Source organism: Petaurus breviceps, unplaced genomic scaffold (genome assembly GCF_028583685.1).
Source record: "Petaurus breviceps papuanus isolate PSGF00001 unplaced genomic scaffold, PetGlider_PUasm1.0 470, whole genome shotgun sequence".
Lineage (NCBI taxonomy): Eukaryota > Metazoa > Chordata > Mammalia > Diprotodontia > Petauridae > Petaurus > Petaurus breviceps.
Genome location: NW_027186350.1, coordinates 1,005,127 through 1,026,306, shown reverse-complemented (window position 1 = coordinate 1,026,306; position 21,180 = coordinate 1,005,127). Strand labels below are relative to the sequence as shown.

The 21,180-nt window shown below is 37.9% G+C and overlaps 1 protein-coding gene across 1 annotated transcript in view; it reads left to right on the top strand.

Moving 5' to 3' along the window:
- CRACR2A (calcium release activated channel regulator 2A) overlaps positions 1-21,180 on the top strand; it is a 186,599-nt gene that overhangs the window by 128,315 nt on the left and 37,104 nt on the right. Inside the window, exon 11 of the mRNA XM_069101435.1 lies at positions 5,478-5,572. Coding sequence (XP_068957536.1) covers positions 5,478-5,572 — 95 coding nt within the window. The remainder of the gene's footprint in view (positions 1-5,477; positions 5,573-21,180) is intronic.

Genomic DNA, 21,180 nt, shown 5'->3' with positions numbered 1-21,180 from the left:
GGAAGGAAGCAGAATAAAGGTTAAGTGACTAGCTGAAATTTCCCCCTTTTTCATTTATGTTGGAATTTGGAGATGAGGGGAGGAAAGCTTTTATCAGTAGAAAAGACAGACTGATATTTATATGTATGTGATTTTAGAGGGAAGGGCAACTTGACCAAAAATACCTTTCCAGTCTCACACCTAAAGTCTTACTATTAACAGTTGACACAATGAGAAGGCTACCCAATCTCAGGCACCTCAGAGGTCATGTAGCCACTCTTTGCTTCACCAAGAATGGACTTTGCAAAGTCTTTGCTAAGGAAATCATCTGATTTCTGAGTGAAGTTGGTTCATCTAGCACTATCACCTTCCCTGACCTCCCACCCCTTTTTAGATGAAGAAACAAGTTCAGATGGGTCAAGGAAATTGCCCGAGGTCCCAGTGACACTGAAAAATGAGACTAGAACAAGAAACACAGAATCTGTGGGATAGAAAGAAGTTAAGAGACCATCTACTCCCAACCATGCCTCACCAACAACCCCTCCGAACAACATCTCCAACAAATGGTGACTCGGTCTTTTAAAGACATCTAGTAAGAAGGAACCCCCAGACTCTGAAGGAGCTGGGATAGCTCCACCCATTAGGAAGTTGTTGTCTAAACATGTATCTCTGAATCTTCTGTCCATGCTGTCTGCCCTCTGGGGCTAAGCAGAACAAATCTAGTGTCTCTTCTATGGGAGAGCCTTCACAGACTTGAAGACATCTCTCATTTCCCTCCTCAGCCTTTTATTTTCCTATTCCAAGCTAAAAATTCCTAGTGCATTCATTCAAGAAATTTTTAAATGTCCATGATATGCCAGGTACTGACTAGAGATGCAAAAATAAAAATGAAATAATCATTATCCTTAAGGAGCTTTCCAATGTGTATAGATAAGTGTATATATACATCTATACATATATGTGTGTATATACACATATGTATGCATATGTCTGTATGTATATGTGTGTATATACATATATGTACACACATAAATACATACAAATTAAATACACAGTAATGGGCAGCTAGGTGGCACAGTACATAGAATTCTGGGTCTGACATTCTAACAGGGAGACTAATTTTCATGAGTTCAATCACCAGCTGTGTGACTCTGGGCAAGTCACTGAAATCCATTTGTCTCAGTATCCTCATCTGTAAAATGAGCTGGAGAAGAAAATGGCAAATCACTCCAGGATCTTTGCCAAGAAAACCCCAAATGGGGTCAACAAAGAATTGGACACAATTGAAATGACTAAACAGCAGTAACAAATTTCAGGGAAAAGGCTACTAGATTGGGCAGGACTTTTAAGCTGAATTGAGAATTCTGAGTGGACTGAGGAAGGAGAGCATTAGAGCCATGAACACAATGTTGGAGGATGGTGAAACCTGTGGAAAATCACACAGGAAGGAGACGGCTTGTCAGATATGGGGAAGAGCATTGGTTAAGCACCTGCTATGGGCCGGGCACTATGCTATGTGCTTTTTACATAGGATCTCATTTGGCCCTCATGACAGCTCTGCAAGGTAGGCGCTATCAGCATTCTCAAATTAGGGTCACATCAGCTAGTAAATATTTAGGTCACATTCGAACTCAAGTCTTCCTGACTCTAGGCCCAGCATTTCTATGGAAGGCATCACCAGCTGTCTCCACTTGCTACAGTAACACATTATGGTTGGAAAACTGAGTGCACAAAGGGAAAGTAATAGGCAAAAATTCTAGAGGGTTAGGCTAGATTCAGATGGCAAAGATATTTATGTATCAAACAGAAGAGCTTATAAATCCATCCTAGAAACTTTAGGGAGGCACAGAAGTTTCTTGAGAAGGGGAGAACTATGACCTGGGCTTGAGGGATATAAACTGGACAGTCATGTGGATGAGGGGCTGGAGGGTATGGGGCGGGGGGAGTGGGCAGGGAGATAATTTAAAAGGCTATTGCAATAATTCAGGTAAGAAGGGGTGGCTAGGTGGCACAGTGAATAGAGCACCAGCCCTGGAGTCAGGAGGACCTGAGTTCAGATCTGGCCTCAGACACTTAACACTTCCTAGTCATGTGACCTTGGGCAAGTCACTTAACCCCAATTGCTGCCCTCCTCCTTCCAAAAAAAAGGAAAAACTAAATAATTCAGGTGAGAAATAAAAAGAACTTGAAGGAGGGGAAGGAGTATGTGGCCTGAAATGGAGATATGGATATAGATGCAACAGGTGTTAGTAACTGATTGGGTATGGGAAATATCAGGGAAGGAAACGTCAAAGATGTGAACCTGGGTGACTGGCAGGATGGTGGTACCCTCAATTAAACTAAGTGAAGTTAAAAAGAGGGGAGGATTCAAGTAGAAAGATAATGATTTCTGCCTTGAAAATACTGAGTTGGAGATGTCTATGGGACCTCCAGTTGGAAATGACCAGTAAGTAGCTGATGATATCAGCTACGTACATAGGTCTGGGAGTCAGGAGAGCTCCCCTAAATAATTTTTTAGGTCTGTTATTGAACCCTGCTGTCTACCTTTCTCTAGCCCCCCAGCTGAACATGCTCCCACTTTCCTGTATCTCCATCTCCTGCATATGATGGAATAGAAGGCAGAATTGGTTTCTGTACCTTTTATGCCACAAAATGGTAGATGAGGACAGGAACCGGCATAGTGGTAGGTACTACCACAGCAGCATGGGAATTTTTGAGGGGATTTTAGGGAACAAATCTGTGTCTCTTTGTGATCCTTCTCTAGGTATTCACTTAACATCCCTTTGGTAATATATTGTAAATTTTACCACAAATCAGTCAAGTTAAAAAGCTTATAGTTGTAGACTACTGTCTTCCTACCCCTTTCAGTTCTGTTGACATCTTCCATTTCTTCATGATTTTTCAAAGGTCATTGACAGTAACTCAACAGTTAAATCCAGCATTTCTTTCAGTATCCTTTAAGGTAGTTTGTCTGGGTTTCGTGACTTGAACCCCTTAAGGGCTATCTCTTTATTTATCTTGGATTTAGCTTAGCCATTAGCCATTTTTGTTCTGGTCTTTCCAGTGCAAAATTTTATTTCCAAAGAGAAAATAGAAGCACAATTATAATTAATTCTTGCTTCTTTCAAAAGTTCCATTACTATTTTCCCCTGTACTTGAGTAGGAGTTCTTTCCCTTCTTTGATTCTTCCTTTAAAAAAAAAAACAACATAACTTTAAAAAAACTATAATTCAATTCTGGGCTTTAGACTTCCTGATACTATTCTTGTAGTACATACCAAGGTTTTTCATTCATTCTTCCTGACATGCCCCTACTGCCTCTCCATAGATATCTTTTTAAAAATCTAAGTTATGAATAGTTTCTCATTTTCTTAAGAATTTCCTTCTTCAGAGTTTCTGATCTTTCCTAAGTTGATTTCCCTTATCTAATTTTGTTGATAGTATCCTCCTCACTTTTTGCTGAATTCTTTTAAATTTGTTTTCCAAAAACCTAGGGTGCATGTCAAGCTATTCTTGTCTTTCTTTTCCTTTTCTATACCAAATTATAAGATAGAGTGGCCACTTCCTCCTCAATGATCCATTTTGTCCATCCCAGCAACTAATTCCTAAAGAAAATCAGAAGTTCTGGTCAGCTTTCTTGCATCATTTCCCACATTACAATGTTCAGGTCTTTTGACTTATGTTTTTCAAGAAGATGTGTGTCTCTTAAATATTTCTGTGTATCCTGTCTTCAAGATCAATGTTTTACTTATAAATAGAACCTGTGTTCTTTTAACATTTTTGCTTTTTACTTCTCTTACTCCAAATTGACTTTATCTTATGTATACTTGTATTCCTAATTGTTATGTCTTTGTATCTTTGAAGAAAATTGTCACAATGGATTCAAAATTTTCTATTTTGTCAGTTGTTTCTGCTATACAGGTTGAAAATTTTATTTTCATGATTCTTATTCTCTCTTGAACCATTTGGGAATATCCTGCTGGTGATCCATATCCTCTTGGAAATGTACAGAATTCATTTTCCTTTGTCATGAAATATTTATTTAAAGGTGTTTTTACTCATTTGGATGATCTGGAGGTCATCTTCCCTTCTGCTACTAATGTCTTCCCTGTTCATTGATCTTCTTGTGTTGTTGTCTTCCTCCTAAAAGCTTAGGTAAGTTCAGTCATTTTTTCCCCTTTTATTCTCCTATTGCTTACTTTCTGACTCCTTCCCCTTTGAGGCAGATTCCTAAGGGTTGGGCCTCAAAGCTGTCTCAGCTTCTTCCTATGTTGCGGAATATACTTTTCATTGGAACTCTGTCCCTTTGCCCAGTGATTTCTGGGGGTGCAGAGAATTGGTCCCCATTAGACACCAATCACCTTTCCTTCAACCCTGGAGCAGCCACACACAAACACACACATACACATTGGTGTTATTATCCTGGTCCCTCTAGTTCTATGGCTGAGTCCTGCTAAAGAACAGCTTGCTGCAGTCCTAGGTACAGCACACCTCCATCTTCCTATATCCCCACCTCCTCATAGTGGAGTGGAAGGCAGTGTTGAGGTCTGCTGCTTTCTGCCACAAAATGGTGGTTTAATTTATGTTGCCCTACCAGAATGTTGGGTTGGTGTGGGAGGTGATGCTGACTGAGCACACAAGGTTAGGGATTAGCTTTTCAGCTGCTAATCCATCACATTGTTACTTCATTGAGACTCTTAGTGTCTTAGTCTTTGGAGTTGCTATTATTTTACTTCTTGTGCATAATTCTTATTTTAGGAAGCCTTCCCTTTTTCTCCTTTTCTTCCCCATCTCCTAACCTTTTGATACAGATTATTCTCTTCCAATACTTTTTCTTCTTTTTAAATCTCTAGGCCTTTCTTTCCTTTTTATAAAAGGAACACTTCATTAGGCATGACAGCATGAAGAGCAAAAAGGCATTCCTTGAGTACCTTTACATTCTCTTTTAGTAGGGAGACCATCCTACACTTTGAAAAAAAGCTACTTGACTATGGTAAAATGACAAGAATCCTGACATCAGTATAGGTCACTATAAATTCTCCTTGCTGTCTTTTCTTACTGGAATGAAGATCTTTAGTCTTCTGTCTCTCTTTTTGTCAGTTTCTATAAACAATTCTAATGGTGAGCTATTTTGGCAGAAATGACTGTTGTCTCACCAATCATGGTCTCCTAAGTCCCAAGCCAGGAAAATCATTCCTTTGGGTTAAGGATCATGTTCTCTCCTACCCTCCTTAAAATGCTAATACTTTCTAACTGTCCATATTATAAATGAATTTATGTGATAGGGTGACAGGAATGAAGAACTGGCATGAGGACAGGAGGTCTAGTATTGAAGAATATATTAAAACGGGAAAGAAAAATAGAAAAGAGGGCTGTTAGGACAAGTACAGTCTACTTCATAGTAGGCCATAGGGCCAGATCTGAAATAGAGGAAATGCTTTCAGGAGTTTGAGACAAACTCAAAGGCTCTGACCTCAAGATCTTTCTTTGTTTCCACAGAAAGATAAAGCAGCAACCACATCAAAAGCAAGCTGGAAGCAAAGATCTGGCTCTATCATAGGAAAATATGTGGATGGAAAAGGTATCCCTAGACGGTAAGCACGATGTATGAAAATGGAGGAATCCTGGTCCCAGTCACATAAATTCAATGGTCTTCATTGTTTTTCATCTGGAAAATGATGGAACTGAACTAAATGCCTAGTGTTGTATAGTGGAAAGAATACTGGATTTTAGGTCAGAAGACAAGAGTTCATAGCCTGACTTTGCAATTTACTAGCTCTACGAATTTGGGTGACCCATTTAAACTCTCTGGAACTCATGTACAAATGGAGGGAACTAAATGACCCCTAAAAGATGTCTTCTATTTATAAGTAAATGATCCTACTATTCTTCCAACCTTATAAATCAGTATATCTTACACTTCAAAGCCTACTAGTATATAAGCTCCTTGAAAGCAAGTATTATGTCATTTTTGTCTTTGTATTTATTCCCAGAATTTGGAACGTGTTTTGAACATTTAAAATATTTGTTCAAATTGAATTGAATTAGCTTTTCTGGGCCTTAGTTTTGTCAGATATAAAATGGGAATAATAATGCCTGCCCCACATAGATCACAAAGTTGATGATGAGGATCAATTAAGATAACACATATAAAGTGATTTTGTAATTGTAAATGTGAACTGTGGTTAAGATATAATATCTTAAAATATTATATGTGTTACATTTTAAATGTAAGCCAGGATACCATTGTCATTATCATTATAATAGACTAGTTCTCTAGTGGTATGGCACTGTTTACCACCTGTAATTATTCCTTTCCTCTGATCGTCAATGCTGTTGCCCACTCAGAATTACATGACTGACATTCAGGGTAGAAAGGTGGCTAGCAGAGACAACTGATCACCTATCCAACCCAGTGAATAAGTAGGTATCCATGATGCTGTTGCATAGGATTTTGGCTGCTACTTCCTCCTGTTGTTCCTTGAAGACTTCCTTGAATCCTGAGCAAGAATCTAGCCATGCTTTTTAATAGTCATACTCTGTCTTTCATGTTGGAGAAGAAGATAGACAATGAGGCAACTACATAGGGGAATATGATGCAATACAATATGATAAAGATCTATAGAATATCTGTGATGTGCTAGACACTGTGCTGAGCACTGGGGATACAAATAAAAAGAAAGATAGTCCCTGGCCTCAAGGAGCTTATAATCTTTTTTTTTTTGCACTTTTTTAATTAAATTTTTTTTTGTCTTTATTAATTTCTTTGTTTACTTTTAGTTTACAAGATTCAGTTCCACAATCCCTTGAGTTTCAAATTTTCTCCCCTTCCCTCTTCTCCCTCTTCCCCGCCCCCCTCCCCCTGCCATGGCAGCATGCAATCAAGTATAGTATCTGCAGATACTTTCACATTAGACATTAGTCAGGTTATAAAGAAGGATTATAGTGGATGGAATAAACAGTGGGAAAGAGGAAACAAAACCAAACAGAAAAAGAAAGAGAGCAGGTAGTTTGCTTCAATCTGCATTCAAACTCTGTTCTTTCTACTTCTTTCTCTGAATGTAGACATCTCTCTCCATCATGAGTCTTTTGGAGTTGTCTTATAACCCTGCATTGCTAAGAGTCGAGTCTATCAAAGTTGGTCAAAGGAGCTTATAATCTAATGGGGAAAGAAAAGGCAGAGAGTACCCAGAACAGGGGTATGATGATGGTGATGGAGTCAAAACCAAACAGAGCAACTGGTGGCAAATGAAGAGATTGCTGGGATTGTGAACCATCTATAAAGGCGGGCTGTGGGAGGAGTTTTTCTCTGCCTTTCAGCCCTTCAATGAGAGGTAGAAGCAACTGAGTTATCCATGAAGTGTGATCACCAAAGCTGACTCAATCTCCATGATGATGAGTTTATCCTGGAGACAGGATTGTGAGGGAAGGATATAATGATGATGCAAGTATCAAAACCAAGTATCTAATGGGAAAAGATGTGGGGAATGGAGAAAGAAAGAAGAATTAGGGACAAGAAAAGAAAGAGGAGGCAGAAAACAGGGTAGAGAAGCTAGGGGAAGGAGGAGGAAAGAGATCTAAGAGAATAATAATAGTATTTTCTTGACCTGAAGTTCGCCTTCCCTTCCAGAAAATCTGTCTTGCATAAAACCTGACTGCAACCTATCATCACTGTTATTTTCCAGAACTTTAAAAAAAACTTTCATCAAGATCTTATTTGAAATGCTGCTTCAGTTTGAGGGAGCCTGTGTTTAGACCAACGTAGTAGCATACCTTTTTGTAATATTTTAGTTTATAATATTGATATTATTCATACTTGGCTCTCGAAGAAGACCAATGACATCACAAGAATGACATCTTGACTTGCTCCTGAACTGGAATTAAGTGAGGCAGAGCTGTACAAAGTCATCAGCCTCACTCTGTCCCCCAAAGTAAGAACAACAACAGTTTATCATCATCATTATATCAATATCATCATCATCATCATCATGACCAGCACTTATATGGTACGATAAGATATGCAAAATACTTTATAATTTTACCCTCACAACAACCCTGAGAAGTATGTGCCATAATTATCTCCATTTAACAGATGAAGGAACTGAGGCAGACAGATTAAGTCACTTAACCTACCTCCCAGGGTTGTAACGATTAAATGAGATGATTATTGTAAAGTAAGCACTATAGAAATGTCAGCTGTTGTTATTATTACTCAGTATTGCACAGCCAGTAAGTGTCTGAGGCTATATTTAAACTCAACTCTTCCTGAGTCCAAGGCTAGTGCTCTATCCAAAACACAGTGTGGTTGATAGACCTGAAAGAGAATGGAATCAGCATCAGAGGACTGAAGTTCAAAGTCTTATTCTGCTTACTTTCTCACCTATATATCCTTGAGAAAATCACTTAATCTCTCAGACCCTCGATTTCCTGGTCAGTAGAATAAAGGAGTGGGATCCTCTGATCTCTGAGGAGTCTTCTAGCCTTGGACTCTGTGTCTTAACAGTAATAACAATAACATAATAACCCTGTGCAATGTAAGCAGGCCAGATATCATCTCCCTTTTACAGATAAGCCTTAAATTACTTACTTGCTCAGGACCGCCAGTCTTAGACAGAACGTGAAACCAAACTCTAGCCCAGTGGAATGGAAAATGATTCAGATCTGGAGTCAAAAGACCTTGATTTGAAACCTGTCTCTGTTATTTACTAGCTATCTGGCCTTGGGTTAATGCCTTCATTTCTCTGAGCTACAGTTTGTTCATCTGTAAAATGTAAGAATTGGATTCAAACTGTAAGGTTTTCAATCTAAATGAACCCATATGAACCCTAACTTTTTACAAGAAAGTAAGAAGTAGGAGAAATAAAGCAGATTAGAAATTGCACTTGACTGAAGCTCTATCATATGTCAGACAAAAGACTGTGTTCAATCATTAAAGGGAGGGCAAAGGAAAGGAGGAGGTTCATTAAATAACTGAATGGAATCTCCAATTCTGAACTTCTTGAAAGTGAGAGCAGGGCAAGGGCATGACAGATAATTCCAGTGAGTCATCTTTAATTAACTCAAAGGTAACCTATTTTGCTGCTACTGGCATACAGTGTGACTGAACTTGATTCCCTGAAGGGTTGGCTCATTGCTTATCCACAAAGGAAGCTAACCAATGACTTTTTTTTTTTTTTGCCAAAGCTTTTTTCTCAGTCACATAGAAGAGCAAAGTGAAATACAGAGAGACAGAAGGAAACAATTTAGCTTGAGTGTTCTAAATTATGAGGAATCATCCAGTGCGGAGCCAATCTAATGGAGCAGAATCCTAGAATCCAGAACATTGGATTCTAGTTTCCGCTCTGCCACTAACTGGTTGTACGATGTAGGACAAATTACCTCATCTCTCAGGGCCTCAGTTTTATCACTTGGAAAAGGAGAGGGGTTAGGGGCGGCTAGGTGGCTCAGTGAATAGAGAACTGGCCCTGAACTCAGGAGGACCTGAGTTCAAATCCAGCCTCAGATGTTCACTTAACACAAAACTAGCAGTGTGACCTTGGGCAAGTCACTTAATCCCAATTGCCCTACCTTCCCCCCTCCAAAAAGCAAAAAAAAAAAAAAAAAGGCAAGAAAAGGAGAGGGGTTTATGATGCCCCTTAATAAACATTTCCTAAGTGCCTAATTTGAGCAAGGCTGTATACAAGGCTCAACATTTCAGATTTTATTGGTTGGAAGGCGCCTCAGAAGCCATTGAGTCTAACCTGTGCCTAAACTGTAATCTTCTCTGTAACTAGCCCAACAAGCACTTGGAGACCTCCAGTGAAGAGAAACTGGATATCTCCACTTTGGGCCGCCTCTAATTGTTAGGAAATTTTTCCTTTTGTCTAAATGAAATCTATCTCTGTGCCTTCCACCCATTGCTCCTAGGGACTAAGTAAGAAAGCTTAATTTCTCTTCCTTGAGACAGCCTTTCTAACACTTGAACTGTTCTTGGGTCCTCACTTCACTCCCCACCCCTTAGACTTTTGTTCTCCCAGTTAGATGTACTTAATTACTCAAAATTATCATTATTATTAAAAGTTTTAAATTAAATATTTTCGAAGGTAGAAGTTCTTAACCTGGGATCCACAGACCCAGATCCTTGGATAAATTTCAGGGAGTTCATAAACTTAGATGAGAAAAAAAAATACAATACAATGATAATCATAATGACATTTATATAGTGCTTTAAGATTTAAAAAGCATTTTACACACATATACAAACTTAAAAATACTTACTCTGTGGTCCTTTCTGGCCACCACATGCTATGAATATTATTCTATAAAAGCACAACTGTGTAAAGTAGAAATGATGCAATAGGGTCCTCACTCATCCAGCCCATAAATTAGAACTTTGGACCAAACATCTTTGACTCTATTTTCAGTGAGTGTTAATTGACTGAAGAAAAACTGACAGGTTCCCATTGATAAGTATTGAGCCATTACATGTTCCTTTCATACATGTGCACATATCTGAGCTTCAGTATGGACAAGTTTACCATGTTGCAAGTTTGCCTCTGTTACTGGTGATGGGTATTGTGCAGAAGAACATAACCCCTCTATGCCTTAAAAGATAGCCTTCATGAATTGCTATGAAAAGAAAAAAGATAAAGTTATCACTTGGTGACCAACTTTCTGATGACAACCCTCTCAAAACTTAACAAGGTTGGTCTCCAAATGAAGAGGCACATAGCCCATCATCATATCCACACTCAGAGCCTTTGAAACATCTTTCATAGGACTTAATAGAACTTGTGTGCAGTTGGCATAGCCTTCAAGAACCCAGGGTCAACACTGCACCAAGATGAGATACCAGGAGATTACAGCAATTTCTAATTAGTGTGAATAGTGAAAAGTAATCACATGTATTCATATTACCATTATTTGAGGTTATGATTATGTAAAACAATGGTAATTGACTCCAGCTCAATGGAAATACAGAGTTCAAATGAGAATAATAACATTCATGGATTCATTATTCTCACTGATCAGGACCTAATTGCTTAGTGGAAGGTGCTATTTAAAGAAAAAAAATTGGTCCACACCTTTGATTTCATCCACACATGGAGCTACCAATGAGGAAACTAGCTTTATTAATATAGAACAGTTAAGAAGCAGAGTTATTCAACCCAGGGTCACACAATCAGTAAATGAGGTGGGACTTCAACCTGGATCATCCTCTCTCTCAGGTTATATCACATTGCCTTTTGAGATTTCCATTGGATACTTAAAAAATGTTTAGACACCAATGAATGGAAATGTATTTCCCCAGTGAGGTGGCATAGCTAGAGGACACAGTGACTATAATCTTAGACATGGAATCAAGAAGATCTGAGTTCAAATCAGGCCTCAGATGCTTACCAGTTGTGTGACCCTGAGCAAGTCACTTAATATCTGTCTGCTTCATTTTCCTTATCTGTAAAAATGGAGATAATGACAGCACCTAGCTTACAGGGTTATTGTGAGAATCAAATGAGATATTTCAGAAGTGCTTTGCACTCTTAAAGTTCTATATAAATGCTAGCCATTATCATCATCATCATCATCATCATCATGATTATTTCCTTCATACCTACTGTTCCTCCAGTGCGAGACTGTCTGAATGAAAGATAAACAGCAGTTAATGTTTAGAAGCAAGAAGGAGCAATTATAAATTCATTAGTTAGAATGTCAACAATAGAATCATCAGAATTGTTTTGAAGGTGAGATGAATGAAAAGCCTGAGAGACAAAGTTTCTGTGTAATTAATAACCAATTTATTAATTAGGCTAACTGATAATCAATAAATTGATGGTCAGTGATTTCTCTCCATAAGCAAAAACCAAAAAAAAAAACCAAACCCTAATAGAGACACTGAATACCTTAAATATTTTTTGATAGGGAATGCCTCTGTCAGAAGAAATCAACCCAGACTGGTGAACAATTAATGAGGGGGTTAGGCATATTAATAGGAGATAGGCTATAAGTTTTCAGCTCCCCATGTTGAGAAAGTGACTTGATCATGAGACTCAGCCACCTTCTGCAATCTGGACAGAGGACTCCATCTCTACCCTGCTGACTCTGGTTGGTTTTTTCCTTCTTGAACTGGGTGATTCTTGAACTGAGGAGTTGAGGAAGCATAGCTCAAAGCTTTGGAGATCAAATTCACCTAGATTAGATTTTGTTTACACTTTAAACAGAAGTAAGGTCTAGTTGGGTGGGGTCTGGCCCAAGATAGAGGAGTATCTTCTCAGAGGATTTGGCCAGTCTTATCTGTCAGCAATATCTTTCAGAGATTGATTTACAGGCTGGTCCCTGAATGAGGAAATAGGAAAAGAAAAAACCTGGAACCCAATCTAATAATTGGTCATTAATATAATAGAAAAATAATCACTTCTCTCAATGCCCCTTTGATTCTTTTGAGAGACACAGTTTCCTCAGTGAAACACTAATTGATGTGACAAATGCTTCATCAAGGGTTTTTAACTATAGGGCTTATGATGAGAAACAATGTGAGAGGAAGGAGAGAGATTGATACATTGACATATGCCATTGGGAATAGTCCTCTTTGGCAAGCTGACCTTACAGGAAAAAAAGGCAGATAGGGAAGAAGTAAATAGTAAAAAAGTAAAATTGTCCATTTCATTGGTCCATCATATCTTATGGCTCCGACATCTCATCTCATCCAGCTATCAGGTTTCTGAAAACATCTCCTGATGCAGTTCCCTGGTCCCCTAGTGATTTCTCCTCTTAGGTGTTCTGGAATGAATGGGTCTTAAGAACAATTTCTTATGGATTTCCTTCTCTGTCAAAATCATTTATTAAAATGAATCTTGGGGTGGCCAGGTGGCACAGTGAGTAAGAGCGCCGGCCCCAGAGTGGGGAGACATGGGATTGAGTCGGGGCTCAGATACTTAGCACCACACCCAGAAATAACTGGCCATGTAACCTTGAGCAAGTTACTTAACCCCAATTGCTTTAAAAAAAAATGAATCTTAATAGAATCTTAATTTGACTTTGCTAATAACCAGGTCAGGTAGTAAGAACTAGATCAAACTTTATGCCTTTACATTTAGAAAATTCTGAACCCAATTTTCACATTTCGTGCATATAACCATCTAATTTTATTATTCACTTATTTAAACAATATTTTCAACAAAAAACATATTTTCACTCTACTATTTATTTCACTATTTACTCTAGTTATTGTCCAGGTTTTTCTGAAATCATGCTGCTTGCCATTTCTTTTAGCACAATAATATTCCATTATAATCATATACCATACCTTGTTTAGCCATTCCCCAGTTAATTCTTAGCCACCACAAAAAGGGCTACTATGAATATTTTTGTACAAATAGGTCCTTTTCCCTTTTTTTGGATATCTTTGGGATATAGACCTTGCAATGGTATTGCTAGATCAAAGGCTATGCACAGTTTGAATGTCTTTCAGACATAGTTCCAAATTGTTCTCCAAATGGTTGGATCAGTTCACAACTCCACCAACAGTTCATTAGTGTCCCAGTTTTCTCACATACCCTTCAACATCTAACATTTTCTTTTGTCATATTAGCCACTCTGATAAGTGTGAGATGGTACCTTAGAGTTGTTTTAATTTGCATTCCTCTGGTCAATAGTAATTTAGAACATTTTTCCATATAATTATAGATAGCTTTGATTTCTTTGTCTGAAAACTGCCTATTCATATTCTTTGACTATCAATTGGGGAATGACTTGTATTTTTATAAATTTGATTGAGTGCTCTATATACTTGAGAAATGAGGTATTTATCAGAGATATTTATTGCAAATATTTCCTCAGCTTTTTTGCTTTCCTTACAATTTTAGTTATTTTGGTTTTGTTTGTGTTAAACCTTTTAAATATTGTATAATTAAAAATATCTATTTTACATTTTGTAATACTATCTGTATTTTCTTTGGTTCTAAATTCTTTCCTTATCCATAAATTTGACAGATAAACTATTCCATGCTCTTTTAATTTGCTTATGGTATCACCTTTTATGTGTAAATCAAGTATCCATTTTTACCTTATTTTAGTATACAGTATGAGATGTTGATCTATACCAAGTTTCCATAATAACATTTTCCAGTTTTCCCAGAAATTTTGTCAAATAATGAGGTTTTGTTCCAAAAGCTTGAATCTTTGGGTTTATGATATACTAGATTACTATGGTCACATGTAATTTGTATCTATTCCACTGATCTACCACTCTATTTCTTAACTAGTGCCATATTGTTTTGGCAATTATTGCTTTTAGTTTGAGATCTGGTACAGTTAGACCACCTTCTTTCACATTTTTTTTTCATTGATTCCCTTGATATTCTTGAACTTTTGTTCTTCCGGAAGAATTTTATTATTTTTTTCTAGCTGTATAAAATAATTTTTGGTAGTTTGATTGATATGGCACAGAATGGATTTATTTAGATAGAATTGTCATTTTTATTATATTGGCTCGGCTTACCCATGAACAATTAATATTTTTGCAATTGTTTAGATCTGTGTTCATGGGAAAAGTGTTTTATAGTTGTGTTCATGGTGCTTTTTTTTTTTTAAATTCCTGGCTCAATGGGGAATTCTCCCTTATCCCATGCTATGATGAATTTTTCTAAGGGAATTTCTTTAGGCACACTCTTTTTGCTACGGATGGCTCCTATTATGTATATTTTAAAAATCACTAGGGCATCCTTTCTTAAGGTTTCAAGACACCACCCACTCCCATGGGCCTAGTGGCTTAAGTTACTATCCATTAATCTCAATGGAGATGGTGATCTGCTCTCTAAAATTAAAGGTACAAGACACATAATAAAGTGAGAATTTTTCCTTCATCAGCCCTTGTTGGGGTTTAATTCAATTTTATTTAATTATATAGCTGGGTTCAGAGCCATGCTGAACTGAGATAGATTCTATGGGAGATCTTGTCTCTTAGCAGTTTAGAGCTGAAGGCAGGTGGCTGCTGTTGTCACCCTACCTCCTACCACCCCCCCCCCCAAAAAAAAAAAAACATTCTCTGATTGTACTTTCAAATCTATAAACTTTTATAAATCGGGGGAAGCATTTCCCTTCTCTGCCTGCCTCTTGATTTTGGCCACAATCAAAAGAGTGATTTAAAAAAAATTTTTCTCTTTACTTTTACCCTTTAAACTTTAAACATAGGTAACACAACAAAAGGAAGGCCTTCAGGCAAAGTTTTATTGGGCTAGCTCTTCCCTCAGCTCTCCATAATTGAATCTGATATTACAAATCAGACTATAAACACCCAGGGCCAAAAAACCACAAAATACAAACTCAGAACACAGGAATTAAAGTTCAGATAAAAATTACTTCTCCTGCTTAATGCAATTTCTTTTTCACTCAGAATAAAAATACCTAAAGTACTTCCTCTACTTTAAGGAAAGCCTTTAATATGTATTCCCAAAAACCTGACAGCCAATAACTTTAGATAATTATATTCTCACAGCAATGCCTCAGTTTCCTTTTTGAAACCCTAATCCTGTAAGAAATTTTCAGGGTATGCAGTTTATTTTAACACAGATTGGGGCATGTGGATGGACACCCCCAAAATACCGAGTTTCCCAGGTGATACCCCAATAATTGTATGTGCACAAATTATCTCTCAATTTATCCCCATAGCACATGTGAGGAAACCTCTTTCAACAGAATGTATTTGGTCATGAGGTAGCCTTGCTGCCTTTGAGAGTGAATATTAGAAAAACAACACTTAAAACAGATATAAATCATATAAACTTCCCCAGAAAAGATCTACCCACTAGTAATAGGAAGACTCAAATCAGAGTTCTAACAGAAAGTTCCTGCTTGTGGACAAATTTTCCACTGGGGCTCAGAAAGATAGGAGAGTTTTCTGATTAAGAATCTGGGGTGCAGAGCTCTGGTCCCTTCATGGTTGTTACCAAACTGAGATGAATAAAAACCCAAGAGACAGAGTTTCTGGGTAATTAGTAATCAATTTATTAATTAGGCTAGCTGATAATAAATGGAAGGCCATTGTTTTTTCTCCATAACCAAACACTCCAATTGAGAGGTTTTCTTTTTTTTGGACAGGGAATGCCCCTGACAGGAGAAATCAACTCTGATTGGTGAATAATTAATGAGGTGGTGGGCATATCAATGAGGAGGGGGGATAAAAATCTTTCACTCAAACTGCTGAGAAAGTGGATTAATCCTGAGACCTAGCTGCCTCCAGCAGTTTGGACAAAGGAATCCATCTCCACCCAAACCACTTTGGTGGTCTTTCTCTTTCTTGAGCTGTGTGACCCTAAACTCCAGAGGGTGGGGGGAACATAGCTCAGTGCTTTGGAGCTGGAATTCTCCTAGATTAGATTCTGTTTATATTCTAAACAGAAGTAAGGTCTTCTAGTCAAGAGGAAGGAGCCCAAGATGGAGGAACATGTTCCTAAGAGGATATGTGCAATCTCATCAATCAATAATGTCCTTCAGAGACTGATGGCTGGCCTAGAATGGCTGGTCCCTGAATGAAGAAATTGGAAAAGAAAGACCTGAACCCCATTTTAATAATTGATTATTAATATAGTAGAAAAATAATCACTTCACTCAAAGGTTTGTTTTGAATAAGATGCTTTGTCTTCACTAATAGTGTTTACACATTAACTTTGTGATCATGGGCAAGTCACTTTCAGTGGTCCAGGCAGGTTTCCAAAATTCTTAGATTCTAGAGAAGATGCCAGTCTGACTCCAAGGGAGAAGTTTCCTCAAGGAAGACTTGTCTATGGTAAAGAGATTACATAGGTCCATTTCCTTAACCCTATTCCTAAAGCCATTAGTGCCCATAAGCAAATGAAAATGTTTGAATTTTCCATATGCTTTTTTTTATAGCTTTACAACCAAATTATATCTTAGTTTCAAAGTTTTTAAGAAAATGTAGATATCTAAGCAATTATCTAGTCTTTGTTTGATGAGGAAAACGAACACTTTGTTTGATGAGGAAATTGAAGCCCAGGGAAATGAGGCCATTTACTAAAGTTCATGTAACTGATAATTAAACCAACATCCCTTCATTTTTAGGCCAGGACTCATTTCTCCAAAGCATAGGCTTCATCTCCTGAGTGCTGACACTTGCAATCTAAGGCATAGTCTAACTAAAACTATTGTGAATCAGCTATATGATTACTCATTGATTTTTTCCCCCTAAGTTGTAGATGGTGTTATCTTTAGTAGTAATGTATATTATATGTCAGGTGTGGGAGAAAAAGGATTGAGTGTGTTTGTGTGTGTGTATATGTGCTGTATGTGTGTGTGTGTGTGTGTGTGTGTGTCTGGGGCAGGAGGGGGTCTTATTTCTTCTTTTCCTTAAATACATTATACATTATTTGATCTTATAATTATATATTTATAATTTATATTATAAATATAATATATAAATAATTGTATCAAGTATAATATATTTATTTTTATAATTAATTGTAATTGCTGTGTATTTTATAATCACATGTTACATAATATACATATATTGTATATTATGTGTATATATTATATACCTCTGATATCCCTTTTTCATTTTCTTGCCCACCCTGTTACATCCTTTCCCTCCTTCATATTTTTTCTCTCTCATCCTCTTTGTCTTTGGTGTTCTTGAGTCATAGAATACAGGAATCTCAGAGATCTTCTTTGTCCAAATCAGGCTCTTAACCTGAAGCCCATTAACTTTTGTTCGTTACTGTATTTCAATCTAATTGGTTTTCTTTGTAATCCTACGCATTTTATTTTACACATTTAAAAAATTATTGTGGAAAGGGATCCATAGAGGAGAGGGAAAAGAAGGCACTTTTTAGTGCCAAGCACTTTTCTAAATCCTTTTTAGAAATTGTATCTCATTTGAGATAGGCCTCTGCAGGCTGCCAAAAGAATTCATGCCACACAAAAAAAGTGAAGAACCCTTGCTTTAGTCCAACCCCCTAATTTTACAGATGAGAAAACTGAAGGCCAGGAAAATAAAGTAACTTGCCCAGAGTTACCCACCTAGTTCATGACAGAGTCAGTAATAGACCCCAAGTTTTCTAACTCCCAGTAAAGTGTGCCACATTTTACGTTTAAATTTCATACATACCCCCACTTTCTTCATTCCATATTTTTTTTCTACGTGCAAGGTATCCCCATGGTATCCTTTCTAGGAGCAACAAGAAATGTCTTCAGGCTGATGATAAATCTCTAAGGCACAAACCGTTTGGGTTGTATTTACATTTATCATTATTATTTATTGCTACTACTACTGCTACTAAGCTAGCATTTATATTGCACTTTATATTTTTACTTAAGCACTTTACAAATATCTCATTTTATCCTTACAACAACCCAAGGAGGTTGGTTGGTGCTATTGTTATCCCTGTTTTGCAGATGGAGAAACTGAGGCAGAAAGAGATTGTGACCAAAGTCACACGGCTAGTGTCTGTAGATGGATTTGAACTCGGGATTTTCTGTCTTCAAGTCCAGCATTCTATCTATTACTATTAGTAGGCCCCCTAGCTGCCCCTCTTCCCAGTGCCAGCCTTAGCTTTTCTTCTAGTGTTCCTTCTACTCACTGAGACTCATGGTTAGCCTAGAGCAGTTATACTCAGTGTTCCTGTCTGTCTCCTTCCCTCTTTCCCTCCCAACCTGGAATCTTACAGAGAGAATAAACTGAAAGGGAACAGAAAAAAATAAGATGCAGATTTTAAGTGTTAGTACCTAGCATCTCTTTGGCCCATGGACCATTCTCAATCACAAGACTGCCCCCCGAGCCCAGCAGAACTTCTGTGTATAACATGGAATCTTGGTGTTACTAATGTTCCATTCTCAGAACTAACCACCCACTTGGCAGCCTAGAAAATAGCCCCCCTGCCTACTTGCCTGTGGTACACTGTGATTTGTGCCAAGCAGCTGAACATTCACTGCCTGCATAATGAAGTTCAATTCTAGAACTGAAATCTGTTACCTCTCCCTCAAATCAAAACTGAATTTTGCATGGATGGCCTTAGTTGGTTACCATTTTCAGGCCAGGGCAGAGTAGGAGTCAAGGGGTTCAACTTTATCTCTGCCCTAAGCTTAGAGCTCCTCATAAATCCCCAGGAGACACTCTTGGTCCTTTTGTCATCTGTTCTCATAGTTTTATTTTTGAGAGGTGCAGCCCTGTTTTTGTCTTTTTTGTGCAAATGGTCATCCCAGAGCTGCATGGCTAGAGGGATTCCCCACCCCACCTCTTCAGAATTATTGAATCAGAAGATTTCATCACTGCCAGCAACATTGAAAACCATCTAGTCCGTGAGTTCTTAACCTTTTTGTGTGTGATGGATCCCATTGTCAGTCTGAGGAAACCTATGGACCAATTCTCAAAATGTTACTGTTCAGTCATTTCAATTGTGTCCAATTCTTTGTGACCCCATTTGGAGCTTTCTTGACAAAGACACTGCAGTGGTTTGACATTTCCTTCTCCAGCTCATTTTATAGATGAGGAAACTGAGGTAAATGGGCTTAAGTGATATACCCAGGCTTGTGTAGTTAGCACCCAAAAGAGACCAGATTTAAACTCAGGGAGAGGAGTCTTCCTCACTCCAGGCCTGATCGTCTATCTACTGCACCACCTAGCTGCCGTTCTCAGAATAACACTTTTTAAGTTCATTAAAAAAAATAGGATTACAAAAGGAATCAATAATATTGAAATAGTTGTCAAACTATTTTTTTTAATTCAAAGATCCAACATTATAAGTCACTGAGTAATAGGAATCATTGATTAATTATAATCCTATCTTTAATTCTTCAAATGAGGAAATTGTGACCTCGAGAGAGAAAGTGACTTGCCTAATATGATACAAGTAGTTCAGAACTCACAACTCATATCCCTTGGCACTGCCTCCAGTGCTTTTCCTACTACCACATCCCCAAAGTGCCTTCTGTTTCTATACCAATAACGTGAGTGGTCATAGTGCAAAAAGAACAGAACTCTGAGTCAGGAAGTCCTAGGCTTAAGTCCTGCCTTAGACACATAATGAATGAATACATGACCCTTGATTGCAAATCACTTAATCTCTGAGTAACCCAAGCAACTTTCTTAAGACTAAAAATTTCAGAATAATTTTTGGGATGCCCTGGTAGAGGAGGTTTCTCCACTTCCAGCTCACAGGCACAAAACAATGCAATAACTAATGATCTTTTCCTACCTAAATCCTCTACTCATTCTACCTTCCCAGTTGTAGAGGGCAACTCCATCCTCCCAGTCTCTCAGGCTCACAACCTGGATTCCTGATTGTCTCTCAAGCACCATATCTAAGCTGTTGCAAAGGCCTCGCCTGTCAATCTCCCTTTTGCAACATCTCTCAAATAAGTCCCCTTCTCTCTTCTGACACAGCCGCCACTCTGTTGCAGGCCCTTATCTGCTCAAGTCTTGATTACTACAACAGCCTGCTGGTAGATGTGCCTAAGACAAGTCCAATCCATCTTCCATTTAGCTGCTAAAATGATTTTCCTAAAGCACACATCTGATCATATTACCCTCTATTCAATAAACTCCAGTGGCTTGATATTACTTATAGGATCAAACACAAAATCTTATATTTGGCCTTCAGTACCCTTTATAACCTTGCCCCTTTCTACCTTCCCAGTCTTCTTGCACACCTGGACACTGTGATTCAGTGACATTGGTCTCCTGGCTGTTCCATGAACCAGACACTCTCGTTTCTCACTCCAGGCATTTTCTCTGGCTGTCTTCAGTGCCTTCCTCTACTCTACTTTTGACTTCTTTGGTTTCTTTTAAGTTCTAGCTAAAATCCCAGCTTCTATAGGCAGGCTTTCCTAACTCTTCTTATTTCTAGGGCTCTCCCTCTGTTAATTATTTCCTATTTGTCTAGTATATAGCTTGCTTTGTATATATGTGTTTGCTTTGTATATATTTGTTTAGCTTGTAAGCTCCTTGAGGGCAGGGTCTATCTTCTCCCTCTTTTTGTAACCCCAGTGCTTAGCACAGTGCCTGGCTCATAGTAGGTGATTAATAAATGTTTAATGACTGATGGGTTAATAATAGCTAGTATTTATATAGCACCTGCTATATGCCGGGCACTGTGCTGAGTACTTTACAAATATTATGTCAACACAGAACAAAGCTTCTGATTATTCAGAGTGCTAATTATTCAGAAACCTTTATTTTTCTCTTCTACTTCATAGTCCTGCTACCAAACAGTAG